This window comes from Orbicella faveolata, unplaced genomic scaffold (assembly GCF_042242905.1).
Source record: "Orbicella faveolata isolate gen_17 unplaced genomic scaffold, um_ofav_v1 contig_15, whole genome shotgun sequence".
Classification (NCBI taxonomy): domain Eukaryota; kingdom Metazoa; phylum Cnidaria; class Anthozoa; order Scleractinia; family Merulinidae; genus Orbicella; species Orbicella faveolata.
In genome coordinates, this window is record NW_028301542.1 from 3,160,001 (window position 1) to 3,177,500 (window position 17,500).

General features: G+C 49.6%; 5 protein-coding genes and 1 pseudogene across 5 annotated transcripts; 3 read left to right on the forward strand and 3 right to left on the reverse strand.

Moving 5' to 3' along the window:
• Positions 1–1,283: 1,283 nt before the first annotated feature.
• Positions 1,284–3,213, forward strand: LOC149113134 (uncharacterized). Its single transcript, XM_089287957.1, has one exon. The coding sequence runs from the start codon at positions 2,167–2,169 to the stop codon at positions 3,211–3,213; it is 1,047 nt and encodes a 348-aa protein (XP_089144083.1). The 5' UTR covers positions 1,284–2,166.
• Positions 3,214–3,989: 776 nt separating this feature from the next.
• LOC149113135 (uncharacterized) lies at positions 3,990–5,769 on the forward strand. The gene is made up of 2 exons (XM_089287961.1): positions 3,990–4,578; positions 4,963–5,769. Exons 1-2 carry the CDS (start codon positions 4,091–4,093, stop codon positions 5,684–5,686), a joined length of 1,212 nt encoding a protein of 403 aa, XP_089144087.1. The 5' UTR covers positions 3,990–4,090; the 3' UTR covers positions 5,687–5,769.
• A 145-nt stretch (positions 5,770–5,914) lies between these two features.
• On the reverse strand, positions 5,915–7,623 carry LOC149113136 (uncharacterized). Its single transcript, XM_089287959.1, has one exon. It carries the CDS (start codon positions 7,123–7,125, stop codon positions 6,700–6,702), a length of 426 nt encoding a protein of 141 aa, XP_089144085.1. The 5' UTR covers positions 7,126–7,623; the 3' UTR covers positions 5,915–6,699.
• Positions 7,624–8,507: 884 nt separating this feature from the next.
• LOC149113137 (uncharacterized) lies at positions 8,508–9,420 on the reverse strand. The gene has a single exon (XM_089287958.1). The coding sequence runs from the start codon at positions 9,408–9,410 to the stop codon at positions 8,826–8,828; it is 585 nt and encodes a 194-aa protein (XP_089144084.1). The 5' UTR covers positions 9,411–9,420; the 3' UTR covers positions 8,508–8,825.
• A 15-nt stretch (positions 9,421–9,435) lies between these two features.
• On the reverse strand, positions 9,436–11,301 carry LOC149113138 (uncharacterized; annotated as a pseudogene).
• A 20-nt stretch (positions 11,302–11,321) lies between these two features.
• On the forward strand, positions 11,322–12,740 carry LOC149113139 (uncharacterized). The gene has a single exon (XM_089287956.1). The coding sequence runs from the start codon at positions 11,337–11,339 to the stop codon at positions 12,738–12,740; it is 1,404 nt and encodes a 467-aa protein (XP_089144082.1). The 5' UTR covers positions 11,322–11,336.
• The last annotated feature ends 4,760 nt before the right edge of the window (positions 12,741–17,500 follow it).

Genomic DNA, 17,500 nt, shown 5'->3' on the forward strand with positions numbered 1-17,500 from the left:
GGACGCACGGGGCTTCTACTGTAAGTACCGCAGAGAAATGGTAGGAAATTTTCCTAGCATTCCTTACATACTCTCACTAGGGTTCTTCGTCTTGCGGCCAGGGAAGGCGTCATAATCTGTTTCAGTGACATATCGATGGTATTAAATAAAAAATAAACCAGAAAAGGCCGATGGAATATGAGACAAGCTTTAAAATGAAGTCACGATATTAAGAGTGCTTTAGAGTCCCAGTCACTATATTTCGGCCAGACTGCTCATAACCAAGCGTTCAAAAATTTTTCCTCTGTCCATTTCACTGAAAACCAAAGTATTCTCGAATTAGTTTAGAGTCCCTGGGACTCGTAACTATCGCCCAAGTTCCTGGAAATCGACCTAAACTTGGTTAAAATCACGCTGCTCGCAGCCCGGTCTCGGCGACTCTTTAGTCGCTATGTGGCTATATTTCGGCCAGATTGCTCATAACCAAGCGTTCAAAAATTGTTCCTCTGTCCATTTCACTGAAAACCAAAAACTTCTCGAATTAGTTTAGAGTCCCTAGGACTCGGAAATATCACCCAAGTTTTTGGAAATCGACCCAAAGTTGGTCAAAATGCGGTCTCGGCGACTTTCTAGTCGCTAAGCGAGTTAAAAAGGGGCTATATTTCGGCCAGACTGCTCATAACCGAGCGTTCAAACATTTTTCCTCTTTCCATTTCACTGAAAGCCAAAGTCCTCTCGAATTAGTTTAGGGTCCCTGCGACTCGGAAATATCGCCCAAATTCCTGGATATCGACCCAAAGTTGGTCAAAATCACGCTGCGCGTAGCCCTGGCCGGTCTCGGCGACTTTCTAGTCACTAAGTGGGTTAAAGAGGGGCAATATTTCGGCTAGACTGCTCATAACCAAGCGTTCAAAAAGTTTTCCTCTGTTCATTTCACTGAAACCCAAAGTCTTCTCGAATTAGTTTAGAGTCTGTGAGACTCGGAAATATCGTCCATATGTTGGAAATCGACCCAAAGTTGGTCAAAATCACGCTGAGCATAGCCCAGTCTCGGCTACTTTCTAGTGACTAAATGGCTATACTTCGGCCAGACTGCTCTTAACCAAGCGTTCAAAAATTTTTCCTCTGTCCATTTCACTGAAAACCAAAGCTTCCTTGAATTAGTTTAAAGTCCCTGGGATTTGAAAAAATCGCCCAAGTTCCAGGACATCGACCCAAAGTTGGTCAAAATCACGCTCTGCGTAGCCCGGTCTCCGCGACTTTCTGGTCACTAAGTAAGTTAAAGAGGGGCTATATTTCGGCTAGACTACTCATAACCAAGCGTTCAAAAAGTTTTCCTTTTTCCATTTCCCTGAAAACCAAAGCCTTCTCAAATTAGTTTAGAGTCCCTGGGACTCGGAAATATCGCCCGACATCCGTAAAATCGACCTAAAAGTTTGTCAAATTCACACTCCGCGTAGCCCGGTTTCGGCGACTTTCTAGTCACTAAGTGAGTTAAAGAGAGGCTATATTTCGGCCAGGGATCTCATAACCAAACGTTCAAAAATTTTCCCTCTCTTCATATCATTGGAAACCAAAGTCTTTTCGAATTAGTTTAGAGTCCCAGTAGTATAGAGGGAAGTAAACAAATACCATTTCGCAGAGGGAGCCTTATTTCACCTTATCGCAGCCCCCACCATCAAGACCGGCCCTCACAAGCTCGGGCCGGTTGAACCTGGAGACTGCGAAACGGTGAAATAAGGCTCCCTCTGAGAAATAGTATTTGTTTACTTCCCTCTATACTACTCACAACAAACGGCCCCTTCACAACAAAGGAGTGCGTCATATTAGAAACAAGCGAGCCGGCTGTTATACCGCCCGAGCCGGGATGACTCGAGCGCCAAACAAGTGTGGGTGGCTGACGTGGGGCCGGAAAGAAAGCTGCGGAAAGCGTTGTTATGGGGATTATTGCGGGCAGCACAACTATCAGCTGAAAAAAGGAATGAAAATGCCAGAGCCCTGCAGAGTCTGGGGAGTCGGCCTTCTGTGCAGCTACTTTCTCTGCAAGCCGTGCGGTGGTAACGCGCTAAGAATGCGGCTTAACCGCAAGCGGGAAAAAGCAAATAGAATTTTTCAACTTGTTTTGCGCGAGCTGAAAGAAACACAGCAGTTAGAGAAATGTAACCTTCGGTTATAACGCAAGGAACTATGTCTTCCAACATTCAAGAAAGACTGGAAGAAGAACTCGCAAAAATTGATCCCGCGGTATTGCGTTATTTCGACGAACTTCTTGCAGAAAACGCGCCAGCGGTAAGAAAGATTGTCCAGAACGTGCTGGATGAACCAATTTCTCAAGAAACGCAGGCGCATCTGCAAAAGCCACTTCTTCCGAAGCCTTACCAGCCAAAAGCCCCTCCACGCCAAAGAAAGTCGAGAAAAACGCAGGAGCTTCTGAGGGAGTACGACCCCTTCCCTGCGCGGAAAATCAGAACAGTGTCAGACTTTCAGAAGGATATTTTGGACCTGTTCGATGACGCAGAGAAAGAAGGGGAAGAGAGCACAGGCCGGCGTTTCATTCGATGGCGCTTCATCAGAGGTCTGGGGAGAAACCTAACGCCAGACTTTATGGCGAATATACGCGAAAGAGTAAGCACGTCCTTCTATCTGAGGCATGTTTTCGCGTACCAGTTGCGCAACATTGAGGATGGAACGGTGATCGTGTACTACTCGAACCCCAAGGGCTCACAGTGGTTCAACAAACTGGAAGACGCGGAAAAATGGCTCATCCGCCAGGAAGAACGGCGTCTCGACAACGAAAGAGTTGAAAGGCCCAGCACGAAGTGGGTTTTTGAAGGCTTTTTCAACGTTGACTTGAAGGTTGTGCTTGACAGGCAGCCGTTGGTGGGAACAGGGCCTTTGCCTGACTGGCTGCGCAACCTTGCCCATGGCCGGGCGATGGTTACTTTGGACACGTACGAAGACAACCTGAGCCTATGGCGGTGCCTCGCTGTGCACCGAGGGGCGCGCGCAGACCGTTGCACGAAAGAAGCTCGAAGACTGGCCCAGAGTTTCCATAAGCTCAAGACCATTCCACCGAACTTCAGAAAAACGTCTCTGGACGAGCTTGACAAGGTGGAAGCCCATCTGAAAGAGGGCTCGTTAGTCTCATCTTGGCTCGGAATACGTGTCTACGAGCCAGAGCGTCTTCGAGACGGAGAAGTGGTTTGGCGCCTAAGAACAAATCCGAACCCCTAAATCAAAAACATTTTGACGATAGGTGTCTACGAAGGCCACGCTTTCTTGATAAAAGACATCACGAAGCTGGCGAAAACATATGCATGCACTCATTGCGGACAGAGATTCACACAAGCTTGCAATCTCAAGCGGCATCACGAAACCTGCAAGGCGGGAAAAGCGGTAATCTATTTCCCGGGGACAAAAGTGGAAGCGCCCCTGACGGCCTTCGAGAAAGTGATGTACCCCCCGAAGGGCTCAGCATCCGTTCAAGCGATTCTGTGGCTGGAGCGAGAAGCGAAGCACCGGGGAATCCACATCCACCACGCAATGTGCGGTCATGGGGGCGAGAGATGGCTAAAGCGGGGAAATGGAAAAATGAAGGCCTCTCCTGTTGACGGGTACAACCACGAAACGATGACGGTGTTCCAATACCACGGCTGTCCCTTCCACGGATGTCCACGTGCACCTGCTTCCAAAAGAGCAGTGGGAAAGAATTCGCGAATGGTGCGACCAGGTACCAATATTGGGGTTCAACTCGGGCACCTATGACCTCAATCTGATCAAAAACTACTTTGTCGGCGTTCTTGCTGAGAAAGAAAAGAAGATCAGGGTCGCGAAAAAGGCGAACAAAGTCATGTTCTTGCTCACCAGGGGGGCCCGTTTCCCCGACATCATCAACTATCTCGGCCCGGGGACGAGCTATGACAAATGGGTGAAAGCTTACGGATGCAAGACAGTGAAATCGTGGTTCCCCTACGAATGGTTCAACACCTACGAAAAGTTGGATTACCCCGGGCTCCCTGAATACGAGGCCTGGTATTCGAAGCTGAAGGGCGGCTACGTTCTAACGCGGGAAGAGTGGGAGGGGTGCCAGCGGCTGTTCAAAGAAAAGGTTATGCGCACATTCAAAGACTGGCTGTGTTATTACAACAATCTTGATGTGGCGCCCGGCCTCGAGGCGTTGGAAAAGATGAAAAGCTTCTACACCCAAAGAGGAATCGACATTCTGAAAGACGCTGTGAGCATCCCCGGGGTCAGTTTGCACTACTTGCTACGGGGAGCGATCGAGCGCGGCGCAGACCTTTATAGCCCTGGCAGAGAGGCTTACGAAATTTTAAAAAGGGCGGTTGTTGGCGGGCCGAGCCTGGTTTTCAAAAGACGGCACGAGGCCTGTGTGACACGGATAAGGTCGCATCAGTTCGAAGAACCGCGTCTTTGCAAAAAGATTCTCGGTTTCGACGCCAGCGCTCTCTATCTCTCGACCATGCCGAGAGAAATGCCATGCGGGAAGGAGAAGGTCAAGTACTACAGCGATGACCGCCAAGCGGAAGCGGCGGAAGTTCTGATTCGCCGGTTGAAAGCCGGGGAGTGGTTCGGCTTCGCTTAAATCGACATAGAGATCCCGGAGCGCTTGTGGCCAAAGTTCGAGGAGATGTGCCCTTTCTTCTACAACAAGCAGGTTCCCGCTGAAGCTGTGCCGGAACACATGAAAGAGTACTTGGGGAGAACGGGCAGGCAGCGCGGAGACGGGAGAAAGCTCGTGGGGGCGCTGTCTGCAGAACGGATGCTGGTGTACGCCCCTCTGCTGCTGTGGTACGTGAACCATGGGGCTGTTGTCACGAGAGTTTTCAGAACAATCGACTACGAACCGGGAAAGATCTTCCCCTGGTTCGTGGATCAGGTGACAGAGGCGCGCCGGACAGGAGACGTGGACAGCAAGGCGCTTCTCGCCGATGTGTTCAAACTCCTCGGGAACAGCGGTTACGGGAAACTGATCGAAGCGTTGGAGCGACAAACGAACGTGATCTACACGAAATACGAGAAGGTTGTCGACAGAGCGCTGCGGAGCGCGTATTTCGAAGACCTCGAAGAGATCGGGGAGGCCTACGAGCTGGAAAGCCGCAAGTCCCGGATCACGATCAGGCGGCCGTTCCAGATCGGAATCGCTGTCTACCAGCTGGCGAAGCTGCGGATGCTGGAATTCTACTTCGACTTTCTCGACAAGTACGTCGACAGAAGAGATTTCGAGCTAATGCAGATGGACACGGACAGCAACTACATGGCGATCTCGGGCGAGCGGCTCGAGGACGTCGTCCGGCCAGAGCTGAAGGCGGAATTCGAGGCGGAAAAAAATCAATGGCTGGCTTGGGACAAGTGGAGCGGCCGGACCCCGGGTCTCTTCAAGCTTGAGTGCGAGGGCAGCCGGATGATCGCGCTCTGCTCGACGTGTTATTATGTCGACGAAGGAGAGGGTGAACAAAAGAAGTTCAGCACGAAGGAGGTGTCGAAGAAGCAGAACGAGATAACGTGGCAGAGGTTCGAGGAAGCGCTGGAAGGCAGCAAAGATATGGCAACCAACAGAGGTTTCAGGATGCGGGACGGGCAGATGGTCACTTACGAGCAGGAGAAGCTGGAGCTGAGCGCTTATTACGACAAACGGTGGGTGCTGCCCGACGGAATACACACCGAGCCAATCGAACATCACATCTAGTTCACGTCAGCCGGAGGAAGAGTAGTGTTCGGAGGGACAACTAGAAGTTCTTCACGGACGAAGCCGCGCTTGGGCCCGTCGCGCAGATAGTAGAGAACGGGTTGATCCGGTTTGGAAAAAGATCTTTCAATGCTGTAAACTTTCAAAGACCAGATTAGATCCGTGGCTCTTGTCACGCCCCCTTCAAGCTCGCCAGGCTGGTAGAGATAACGAACTTGGACAAGAGGGGGCAGGATTTTTTCGCGTTTTCCGACAGGCCTCGTGTAAGGTGTCGACGGCCTTGAATAAACAGATTTTTCTTTGATGGCGACAGCGGGTTTCTTGCCGATAAGGCTTGTGACCTCGTTGTTCAGAGCCGAAACAACTTCAGGAAGTCTTTTCACCCAGGCAGTGGACCGCTTGCCCTCAGGGAGAAGCATTTCCACGGCGTACTGGTGCCCGAACAAGCGCTCAGCCAGAGTGCGGTTGAAACGTTCAACAATGGCCTGGTCGCGGTGAACGTCAACGCGCCCGCGCCGGCTATATGTCTTGTGCTTGTCCATCTCTTGTGTGACAGCGCCCATGAATTCGCGACCGGGGTCAACCTACAGCATTTCAGGCCATTCCAGAGGCCCGCGCTTGTAAATCTTCTGAAAGGCCTGGGCGACCTCATCAGAATTCTTCGAAGTCAGGGGTTCGGCCTCTTTGAAGCGGCTGGCCACGTCGACAACGGTCAGCGCGTATTTGAAAACTTTGCGGCCGCGAGGGAGCTTGTCGTGCGGCAGAAAAAGAAAGTCCGCCTGATGGACCTTGTTGGGTGTGGGAACGTCGAATTTCGGGCGAGGAATCCGCTTCGGCGCGGGGAGGAATATCTGCCAGAGCGCTTGCCTGATCAGCCAGTTTTTTGCGGTTTCTTCAGGTACCTTGGCGGCCTCGGCTAATTTTTTGATCACGGCGATACCTTTCCAGTAGCCCCCGGGGCCGTAGTAAATCTTCGTGAGTTTGGCGTCCATATAAGTAAGGTGTAAAAAAGTTTAAAGGAACCGGAAGGCCGCGTAGTCCAGAGCGAGCGCCACGGCGCCCACGAACGCGAGTTCGCCCTTTTTCTGCTGCTCGCTTGGCTGATAGAAATCTGTGAACTTGGGCTCCTTGGGGGGCGTCATCTGTTCGTCAGGATGCGCCCGGTTGTAGAGTTTGAAGGCGTAGTCGGTGTTGGTGAAGTTCTGCTTGGCCTGCACCTTTGTTTGCGCGTTGGTCGCGATCCAGTCGAGAAGTTGTGTTCGGTCGCGCGTGTATTTGGCGTAAGCCGCTCGATAATCTTCGAGAGCTTTGTCGTAACGCTTTTTTTCTTCAAGCGCGGCTTTCTCGCCCCCGCCGAGCGCCCTCACCAGATAATTGCCACCGATGAAAGCCGTGGCGTTCAACACAGCCCCGCCAATCATGATCGCGATGCTCGCCATTGTATATGTTGTATAATCTTTTTTTTAATCGTTCTCGTATGGCGGTGGCGGGGGTTCGTAGGGAGGAGGTGAAGGACATTTCTCCGGTAATGGTAATTCCTCAGTATCAAGATCCTCAAAAGCGGAGTCTTGATCCTCAGAACCGGAGTCTTCGCGGGTGACAATCTTAACCGCCCAAACAAAATCAATGGCTTCAAAGACATAATAGATCATATTTGATGCAAAAAAGTACAGCGCAGCCGTTGTGAAGGCTTTGATGGGCAAATAAGAACGCGGCATTGCGCTATAATGATGTTTTTTTCTTCAAACGCCGACGGGGAGGATTTTCTGGTCCTCAAGGTACTCTTTTAGCGCAATGCTGCCCGCCATGACGGCGGTGAACTTCACGAAATTCATAACGCTGCTGCTGGGATTAGGAGTGAAATCCTCTTTCACAACCTTTTTTGCGACCCAGCCGATGCCCGCGGCTAATCCCGTGAGAGTAGTGGCGTCAATGACGGTCTTGACAAGCTTGTTGTCGGACATGGTGCGTTCGTTATAAGAAAAGAACGAAAGTTTAAAACAAAATTAATCTGTCTTCCCAGCGTCCTTTTCTGCGCACTTGGCACACAACGCCTCTTCTTCTGCAACCTCGCCGTCAAATGCTGCACTAAAAAGGATCGCCTGTCGCGCAAATGACCGTTTTATTTATGTCGTACAACACATGCGAGATAGTTAAAAAGGTGAAGAAACAGACGAGAAACTTGGGAACATCAACTGTGAACATGTTGATACATTCCACTCGGGAAAGTTTAAAAGAAAATTAATCTGTCTTTCCCGCGGCTTCTTCTTCTTTTCTTTCTATTATTTCTGATACTTTTCTTCTTACTTCTTGGCCTATTTCTCTTTGTCTTTGTCTTTCTTCTGCGGCCTTATCGGCAAACATTTCTTTGGAAAGTTGCACCACCTTATGGAAAGCTTTCCCGGTAAATTCGAGCCATAATACCGTAATTCCGCCAATTGCGGCTGTAGAGATGAGAACATGCGCAAAGGATGGGTTCGACGACATCGCGATACACATCACACGCAAATGTTCAAAGAATTTTTCTTAATCCTCTTGGCCGTGTCGCGCGAGCAGGTTCTGCCTCGACACGCGCGGGCTCAGGCGCGGGCTCCGGCGTTTTGAATATGCCGAACACAGACTTGAATTTGTCGGACGCGGACTTGGCCATTGCCTTGAGCTCTTCACGTGTGTAATAGGCCAGGAACAGGGAAGTGCCTATGCCGCCAATAGCGATCCATTGGTTGGCGCTGAGGCCGCCGCTCTTTGGGATTTCGCTCTTTGGGCTTTCACCTTCTGTAGACGGGGTTGGTCCAGGGCCTCTGTGGCGGCTTTCACTTCCTTTTCCGCGTGATAAGCCTCAGCCGCTTTCTTCTGTTCTTCCCGGGCCAGCCGCGTTCTTTCGGCAACCATTTTTCCAGCAGCCACACGCTTGGGGTTTTTTACGCGCTGCGTTTTTGCAGTCGGAGTTGTCGCTTGCTGTGTGACATCGGCGGCAGGTGCTGCCCGGGTCTCAACTTGAGGCGCCGTGACGGCAGGTGCGCTCTCGGCTTGTTCGGTAGACATTCTGAAGCGAACCGTATTATAAGCAAATGAAAAAAGCTTAATTGCTAACAATTTCTCGGCAAGCCCTCAGCAGTTGTTGATGATTGCTGGCAAGTTATTCTGCAGTTGCTGAGCCGGGTACTTCATCAACGCCCTCAAGCGGACAACTGTGTTCATCACGAGGAGGGTGGCTCGGCTTCGGCAAATGTGGACTGAAATCAACATGTTTCGTGGTGATGAAGACCGCGTTGGCCGCAGCAAGAAACCGGCCGCACTTCAAAGCGAGGTTGCCGACCAGATTGGAGAGCTCTTTGTTCAAGATGTAGTCGTTTCTGAGCTCTTTCTGATAAGGCTCGATGTCTTTAATTTTGACGGTCATTCCGACCACTTTGGTTGCAAGAAAAATGAAGCTGTCGATCAGGCTTTCCGTTGTCTTCGAGCCCACGTACGTCTCGTAGCGTTTGGTGAATTTCTCGACCTCTTTGTCGCTCAGGCGCTTCACCTGCTCGTGGGTAAGCTGCACTCCGATGGCCTCTTTGGCTTTGCCTGTGGACACGAGCACGGCCAGCTGCTCGCGAAGAGCAGGAATGTCAGGTCCGGGGGCGGTTTGAACAAGGCCACCTGCGGGACCGCTCGACGGCTCGGGCTCGGTTTGAAGAAGGTTCATAACGTCTGCTAACGCGGCGTCTTCTCTGACCATTGTGCAAGGCTATATACAACTTTAATTTTTTTTATTCAAATAACTTTACCCCGTAGGGGTGGCGAAGTGCGAACACAAGATAAGAGAACTTTCGCTCTTTCAGCTTTGAAATCAATCCTCTGTACTCATCCGGGAAGAGCTCGCCGGCGTAATCATCGAGGGGGTGTAAAAGAGGACGGTCGCCGCCACGTTCTCCCGGAAGGAAGATGTTATGCCGGTCAACTTCTGGGTCAGCGCCCAAACGCTGATGCCCATATGCCGGGCAGAAAAGGCGAGATTCACCAGCTCGCCTGTACGCCCTTTCACATCTTTGGAGACCGCGCAGTCGTCGAGGATTATGAGCGTGTTGGTGCCCACGAAAAGCCATCTCACGAGCTTCAACCACCTTTCCACGTTGTGCTGCTCGCAGACTATCACATCCATTCTTGGATCATTTTCGCCAAGCCGGTGGTAGGTCTTGTTGTGCGTGAACGTCGGGCAAATGAGCACGATGTAGTCGAACTTTCCGCGGAAAGGGCCGTAGATCTGGTCCACCACGAACCTCGATTTGCCAGAATTAGTCGGCCCCACAATGAGAGCGTTGAAGGGTATCTTGCCGAGATCCATGTTCATATTCAATACTGCACATCTTCAAGCTGACTGCCCATAAGGTTCAACTGGGAGTCGGCGATAACGAATACGTGGCATTTCACGTCGCCTGAGCCTTCGGTTTTCCGCTCAATTTCCAGCTGGACACCGTCCGTACTGTTCACAATCCGCGTGCCGCTGCCGTGCATGTTTTGGTCAGGCATCGTGCGCATATCAATCACAAGCCCGAACTTATCACCGGTGTAAAACTTTGTCATATCCATGTGCTCCGTTTTATTTTTTTTCTTTCACAAACAAGTTGCGGGCCTCTTCCCACATGTCCTTGCCTTCGATGCCATTGTTGTAAAGCATGTTGGGCGAGCCGTTGACCGTAACGCTGACTTTCGTCAGATCGGGGAAGATGAATTTTTCTGAATCTCTATTGCCCGCAGTATACGGCTGTACAAACAGGAGGAGAAGGGCTTTCAGAGACCTTCTTTGGGCGTTGCCTTTGATGGTGAGCCTCGGGTCAACGTCTTTTTTGAAGGGCACCTCTTTGTCATGCATCACGTGGTCGTAAAGTAGCTCTTTGCCGCTGGAGTAAACGCTCGGCGCCTCGTCTGCCAGAGTCTTGCTGCGGATCATTTCGTACTCGAGCTGTATATTTTTTAGCTTGTATTTCAGCTGGGTTGTGTCGGAGCCTTTGACCACGTGTATAGCTTCGGCAGGTTTTACGGCGAACTTGAGGTCGTTGTAAAGGGCCTGGGGGTAGAAAACGCCGTGGTCGGTTAAGATCTGATGGTCCAGCCTGATCCGGTACTTTTTTCCGTATACCTCGTTCAGCTTGTTTTCAGCGTCGACGCCTGAGGTTTTCTTGTCTCCCGCGTCTGAGCGGATCTTGGACAGATCCTCGCTCTGAATCCCTTCGAGAATCCTGTTGTCGCGCTCTTCCTGAGAAAGGAAAAGGTCTTCGAAAGTTTTGTAGATGTCGTACCCAACCGTGTCTTGTAGGGTTCTCCCCGCAAACGACACGACCAGCCTGTCAACGAGCGCCCGCGTGACATTCTGGACGAGGAAGTTGTTGGCGTGCCCTTCAGAAAGGTCGATGTCAAAGACAAGAGCTAGCGAGCCCGGCACCAGAACCTCGTTCTCGTTTAGCTTGGGCACGTAAACGTACAGCGTATTGCCGGGGTTGGCTTCAGAGGGGTTAAAGGTGATTCGTTTGACCGCGCGCTCGGCCTTCATGGCGTGCACGGTCTTTTCACTGTACGTTGGGCGAAGGTTCTCTGGAACTGACATTGTATAAAACACCGGCGATTATTTCTAATTTGAAAAATAATAGGCTTGAAATATATCGCCATGGCGGAAGGCGGTGGCGAATTTGGTCACGAAGACCCGGACCTTGACAATCGGCTTGACCACGACTCTGATGAAGGCGAACAAGAGGTTGACACAACCCGTCCTTTTCAGCCAGGCGCGGCGTCCACTCCCTACCAACCTGGCGACCCCTACCACGGGGGCGAACAAACGGAAATGAGTACTTGTCCTCACGAGCAGTCCGGCCTGCCTGACACTTCTTATCTGGAAGAAATCCCTTTGCTCGATGGTTTTATTCATCCTGATGACGAAAAAGTCATGATTGAAGAAGGCTGGGAAAATATCAAAAAATTGTACCCGAATGCAAACAGAGCAAAATTAGGTCCAATCAAATTGGGTCAAGAAAAAGGGAATCTAACTTCGCTTGTTGTGAAGCCCGCTAATAAAGAGTACAGAATTTTCCAAAAAGACGGCGTGACTCTTCAAAAATCTTTCATAAGAGTGAAAGAATCAGCTCTGGGGCGTAAAGCTTATGTCATCATTGTAGAAGACCGGGATACTATCAGAGAAATGAAACAAAGACTGGTAGAAGCTGAAAACCAACTACAACAGGCGGAAACACTCTCCTCGCAAAGAGAAGAAGAAAAGAGAGAAGTTGAAGATCTGAGACGTAAAATCGAGCAAACTGATGCTAAGATCGACGGCTTTCAGGACGAACATGGTTCGAACCTTGAAAGTGAAGCAGAGATGCGTAGGCTCAAAGAACTGAAAAAGAACTATCAAACCGATCTTGAAAACAAGAAAAAAGAATTGGATTCGCTTACGAAAAAAACAAAAAACAGAGAAAAGGAACAAGCCAAGGTTGACAGACTCAGGGCCAGCATCGCTGAAAAAGAAAGCGAAACAAACGCCATGGAAGAAAGGTACAACCAAACAAAACCGTTGGACGACCTGAAAGAGCAGGAAAGCGAGCTGCAGCACCAAAACGAGGACGACCAGGCGATCATCCAAGATGAGAATGCCTCGCCCTCCGAAAAAGAAGCCGCAGAAGGCAGAGTTGCAGAAAGAAATGAGGAGATCGCGCGTTTGCAAACTCAGATTGCGGAAAGGGAAAGGGGGTGGCCTCTCTTGGAAAGGGTCAAAGAGATCTTCAAAAAATATGGCGTGACCTTGACCGCTATTCTTCTCGCCGCCGGGACCACAATCGGAGCTGTCATCGGGGTCCTCACCAGAGGTTTGAAAGCCACCGGCAAAGCTTTGGGGAATGGCCTCAAAGATATTGCCGCGAAACTTGGTTCTCTACTGCCCGGGCTGCTTGGCTCGATTGTGAGCTTCCTGTTCAGAGCCGCCGGCCAAGTCGTCGGATTTCTGGCCGAGCACACCTGGCTGCTCATTCTTGCCGCGGTGGCCTTTTTGTTCGAAGAATATTTTAAGAAGCAGCGTTAACTACCGCCAAGCCATGAACAGCAACGCCGATAATCCAACTACACCGACAATTACCGCCGTTTTGTTAATTTCGTGTTGCGGTGTTTTATCTGGAGCTGTGGCTCAATTTTTTGCGCCGTCGGCTATGCTTGCTGAGTTTCGGATGAAGATGTTTTTTTCGATTCGGCTGTTGCGGCTTTGTGTATCGGGTTAGACGGATGGCTGTTGGGAGGGTTAATTTTTGACGGGCCACCTGCCATGATTTTAAGCCCAGCGTTTTTTGTGTCCGGGCTTACCTCGTTGTTCACCCCCAGTTTCTTCCCGGAGACCGCCTGTTTCAGCTTGTTGTTGTAACCGATCGTGCTTGCGGTGTTGATAATCATTTCCGCGGGCATGAGCCAGGCCATGGGGGCTACAGCGAGATTGAGCCTCACCTTCGCTTGATCCACCGCTAGCTGGTACCTTTGCACGCTCGCGGCCAGGTCGGGCTGTGTGATCGCGCTTTCCATCAGCACCAGGAACTCGCTCTGGGCTTCTCTCGTCCGACCGCCAGAGCCGAGAATGCTGCTGCGGACGTTGACTTGCGCGCTCAGGATGCAGTAAACGAAAGCCTCGATTGACTGATTTATTCTCGACAAGCCCGCCTGCGTCAAACCATTCGCGGTGTTTGGCGCGACCCAGTCCGCTTGAGCATCAGAAGCGGCCCCCGGCTCGATGTAATAGATCAGGTTTCCTTGAATACCTTTCCCGCATTCATCGCTGAATTTGTACCATCCCGGGTACTTATAGTCAGTTTTAGTCGCGCCCGCGCCTGACGCGTACACGGAAATGCTTCCCAGACCGTGGTTTTCCCCGTACGTGAAGCGAAAATCGCTCGAGGGGGCAATACCGAACTCGCTGCATAGCATGTATGAAGCAACGCCATAATGATTATTGTATTGGTTGAAAGGCGGGTCTCCGGGCAAAGCGCTCCTGCTCTGAATTCCTCCTAGCTGAAACAAAATGCGCCTGACCGTGAAATACACGTGGAATTTGTAGAAAGCTCTTATCTGCGGGGGGAGATCCATCCCGCTGTCAAAGATCTCGCGAGAAGCTCCGCACCCCTGTGTCGCACAGAAAACCGCGAAGTTGAGCTGCTGCGGCCAATATTTCATGTCGGGCCCTCCTAACCAGCGTTTTGATTCGGCTGCAGAAGTGTGCCTGAGTTTGGTACCTTGAAATATTTCTCTGAATTTTGTCGTGAAATATTGGTCAGGCGTGACGTAGATTTGGATTGGGGCGTCGAATATTTTCTTCAAGCTTTGTGCTTTGCAGTCGAAAGGTACCGCAGGGATGGCCAATGAAACTTTTGAACCAAGCGGCGCCAGCTGATAAGGAAAACCCCCGATGTCGCCCAAACCGAGTGCCTTTTTCATTTCGGCGCTCCAATATTTTCTGTCTGAGCCGAAGACGCTTTGAAACGAGCCTTCGGTTTCTTTGAAAAACACCTCGGCGGTTACATTTTTTTACGGTCAATCATTGCTTGTGAAATGAACATGCTTTTGTCAGCTTTTGGAAAGCGGTTTAAAAAGTTTGTCCATGCCTTTTTCTTTGCAGCATCTTCTTTTTTCAAAAACTTGGGATCATCGAACCCGGGATCTTGACGGATATCATTCCACATATTCGCCATATTATTTGAACACAATTTTATTTGTTGAATATAAAAATGGTTGTTCTCACTATTGTCACGCAACAGAACGGAGGGACAATATCTTTTGAAAATCCGATATCGAAAGTGCATTTCATGAAACTCATTTCTTGCAGTTTGTACAACAGCTGGGACACTTTGAAGAAAGAAGGTTCGGCCTCCTTGGGAGATAAAAACAAAGACAAAGCTTTGTCAGTTAGTAAATTACCCCCAGCGCATTATAATTTAGAAAGAATGGCAAAACAAATAGACGGTCTGTTCGACAAATATCATCATAGACAGTTGGAAACAGAAATAAACCAACCTCTTGGCCAGCTTGTAATCAGAAATTTGGGGGCAAAACCAATAGAACTTGATCGCGATTTAGCCGGTTTGCTTGGTATCGGGCGAAAGTTGGATCTTACAACATTCGTAAAACGGTTTAGATATCCGACGACATATTTTATTCATTGTAATTTAATCGACAAACAAAAGAATCTGTTCAATGGCAAAAGGTCAGATGTATTAGCACTGTTTGATGTGAAAGGGAAGCCTTATGAAAAGGTAAGCTACCAGGTTTCTCCGCAACATGTTTTGCGAGACTGCTCTACAGACGAGTTCATAAATAGCATCACCATTAGCGTGAAAGATGAAAATGGCGAACTCTTTGATTTCAAAGGCTTCCCTCTTCTTTTTGAATTAGAGTTAATTTAAATTTCTATATATACACAATGTCTTCGGCAAATCTGTTGCCACCAAGCGCGCCGCCTGCCGAGAATGAAAGAAGAATCTATCCAAGCCTTCCCGAAACGACAAATGCCGAGAATTTCCGGCTAACCGAGATAAGCAGAATTGAAAAAGAAATATCTGCTGAGGTCGAGCATTACAGGCTTGTTTTGAAAAAATACAAAAAAGCCCGGAAAGCGCTTCACTATTCCGTGGTTGGCCTTGGCGCTGTCACGGCAGCTGTGTCTTCTGGGGCTGTTGCAACATCACTCACCGGTGTTGGAATTGTTGTCGGCGCGCCTGTTGCCGGGATAGCCGCTTTATCTGGCGCAGTTTCCACTGGCCTGTCCGTTGAAGCTTGAACGCAAAGTCAATAAGCACTCGAGAATCCATTCTCTGGCTATTGCAAAACGTGACTCGATAAACTGCTCTGTCTCACAAGCTCTTAATGATAATCGGGTTTCTGACACGGAGTTTCAACTGATCACACGTGAAATGCAGAAATATCGCCAGCTTAAAGAGACTTTACGCTCAAACTTTGCGCGAATACAAACAAATCCAATCCAGCCAGATATTAAAAAAATAAGAAACCAGGTTCGGGACCAGGTTCGGGAAGAATATGGAAAAAAACTTGCGGATTATACAGCAGATTTGAACTAAATTTTGAGCGAAAAAACACAAAACTCTCTCTTAGTCTTATCAAAAACAAGTGATTGTGTTACACCGCGTTACCTTCACGCGTGACGTTGCGAGACAGGTCACACAAAAAAGCAAAATCCTGCCGGGAGGTGCGCGTTGGCTGTTCTTTTGCCTAGCCCCGGCTAGAACTTTTTCGTGCCGCTGACAAGGTGGACGAGGGTTGAGATCTCGAGGGACCTTTGATCACCTCTCAGTCACCAATGGGCCGGGGCGGTTCACTTGGGGTTATCACCGTGGACGGTCTCACCCCATACCCCTGACAAGCGCCTGTACGTGCCGTATTAGGAATCAGAGGTGGCCCCAAAGCACCATCATTTGCTTGCTGATCAATAGTATAATTACTCAAGCTATATACATTGATCCAGTCGCCGCTCCTTTAACTTGTGGTGTGCTTCTCTGTCCTTCGCAGGTTTTCACACATACGCATGCGCTTTTGGGTAGCGAGATGATGTCATGCTTGAGTTATATTTAGAGCTTGGCTGAATAAATTATATCTCAACAGCACTTCTGAAGGCCAAATGATTGTGCTGTTCCACGCTATTTGCTTTATTTTCACTGAACTTTCTACGCCCGTTTGGCAGAAAGAGGTCAGACAGATAACATATCAAGTCGTTGAAGCCATGCGAGAAGCAGAGGAAACTTCAACAGGCTCGATCGAGGCCCTTGTTCAAGGAATAACACATGTTACGAGCGATCGAACGCTGCGATCGAATCTTGCTATTTTCTCGCTTCCTCCTGCTCGCTTCACTTCGGCAGCTTCTGTGGTGAAAAAATCACTTAAAGCGCGTTGGCTGGGCGTATTTTTTTTGGTAAATTCTGTTCTGGTTCGTTATTTTCGGCCCAAACAAAAAAATCTTGAGTTGTCCTCCATGTTTTTCTGTACTGCTCGGCCAAGGGCCTGAGGGAATATTTGGTTCCAGTCTTCTGAGAAAAATGTCACGCAATTCGCAAAACTTTGCTTCGAACGAAGGTTAGTCGCCGCCTTTTTCGCTAACGCTCCCGGCCAAAAAGGAACCACTCGTGCCAATTATAACCATCCGAGGAGCATACTTTAAAAAAATTCTTGTGCTCTGGGCTGGCTTCTATAAGCTCCATCGGCCGGCTTAGCGATGCTTTATGAAGATTTCCATCCCTTTCGAAACAGGGGAAACAACAACCCTCGAAAAAGCAGTCCGCATATTCAAAGCAAATAACCATCGGCACAATCTGCTGCCTGTATTGGCAGAAAGGCAGTTTTGAAATATGCCTGTTAACCTTATCCCAACCCGGTTTTGGAATATGCTTGTGTACCTTATCCCAGCCCATTTCCTTTTTTTTCCTTATTTTTTATCACGATGTACTCCTTGAGAATCATCTCACGAAGCTCTGGAGGGAGATTTTGGATGGCCTCGGAAAGCTCGCAGCTTTCTTTCCGGCCCCACGTCAGCCACCCACACTTGTTTGGCGCTCGAGTCATCCCGGCTCGGGCGGTATAACAGCCGGCTCGCTTGTTTCTAATATGACGCACTCCTTTGTTGTGAAGGGGCCGTTTGTTGTGAGTAGTATAGAGGGAAGTAAACAAATACTATTTCGCAGAAGGAGCCTTATTTCACCGTTTCGCAGTCTCCAGGTTCAACCGGCCCGAGCTTGTGAGGGCCGGTCTTGATGGTGGGGGCTGCGATAAGGTGAAATAAAGCTCCCTCTGCGAAAT

What these genes read in the sequence shown, in the direction of transcription:
- LOC149113135 (XM_089287961.1), top strand. Translation starts at nt 4,091, where the DNA reads ATGCGCACATTCAAAGACTGGCTGTGTTATTACAACAATCTTGATGTG. An exon ending in GGGGAGTGGTTCGGCTTCGC is followed by an intron (nt 4,579 to 4,962) that starts TTAAATCGACAT and finishes CAGCGGTTACGG; the next exon opens with GAAACTGATCGAAGCGTTGG.
- LOC149113139 (XM_089287956.1), top strand. Translation starts at nt 11,337, where the DNA reads ATGGCGGAAGGCGGTGGCGAATTTGGTCACGAAGACCCGGACCTTGAC.
- LOC149113137 (XM_089287958.1), bottom strand. Translation starts at nt 9,410, where the DNA reads ATGGTCAGAGAAGACGCCGCGTTAGCAGACGTTATGAACCTTCTTCAA.
- LOC149113134 (XM_089287957.1), top strand. Translation starts at nt 2,167, where the DNA reads ATGTCTTCCAACATTCAAGAAAGACTGGAAGAAGAACTCGCAAAAATT.
- LOC149113136 (XM_089287959.1), bottom strand. Translation starts at nt 7,125, where the DNA reads ATGGCGAGCATCGCGATCATGATTGGCGGGGCTGTGTTGAACGCCACG.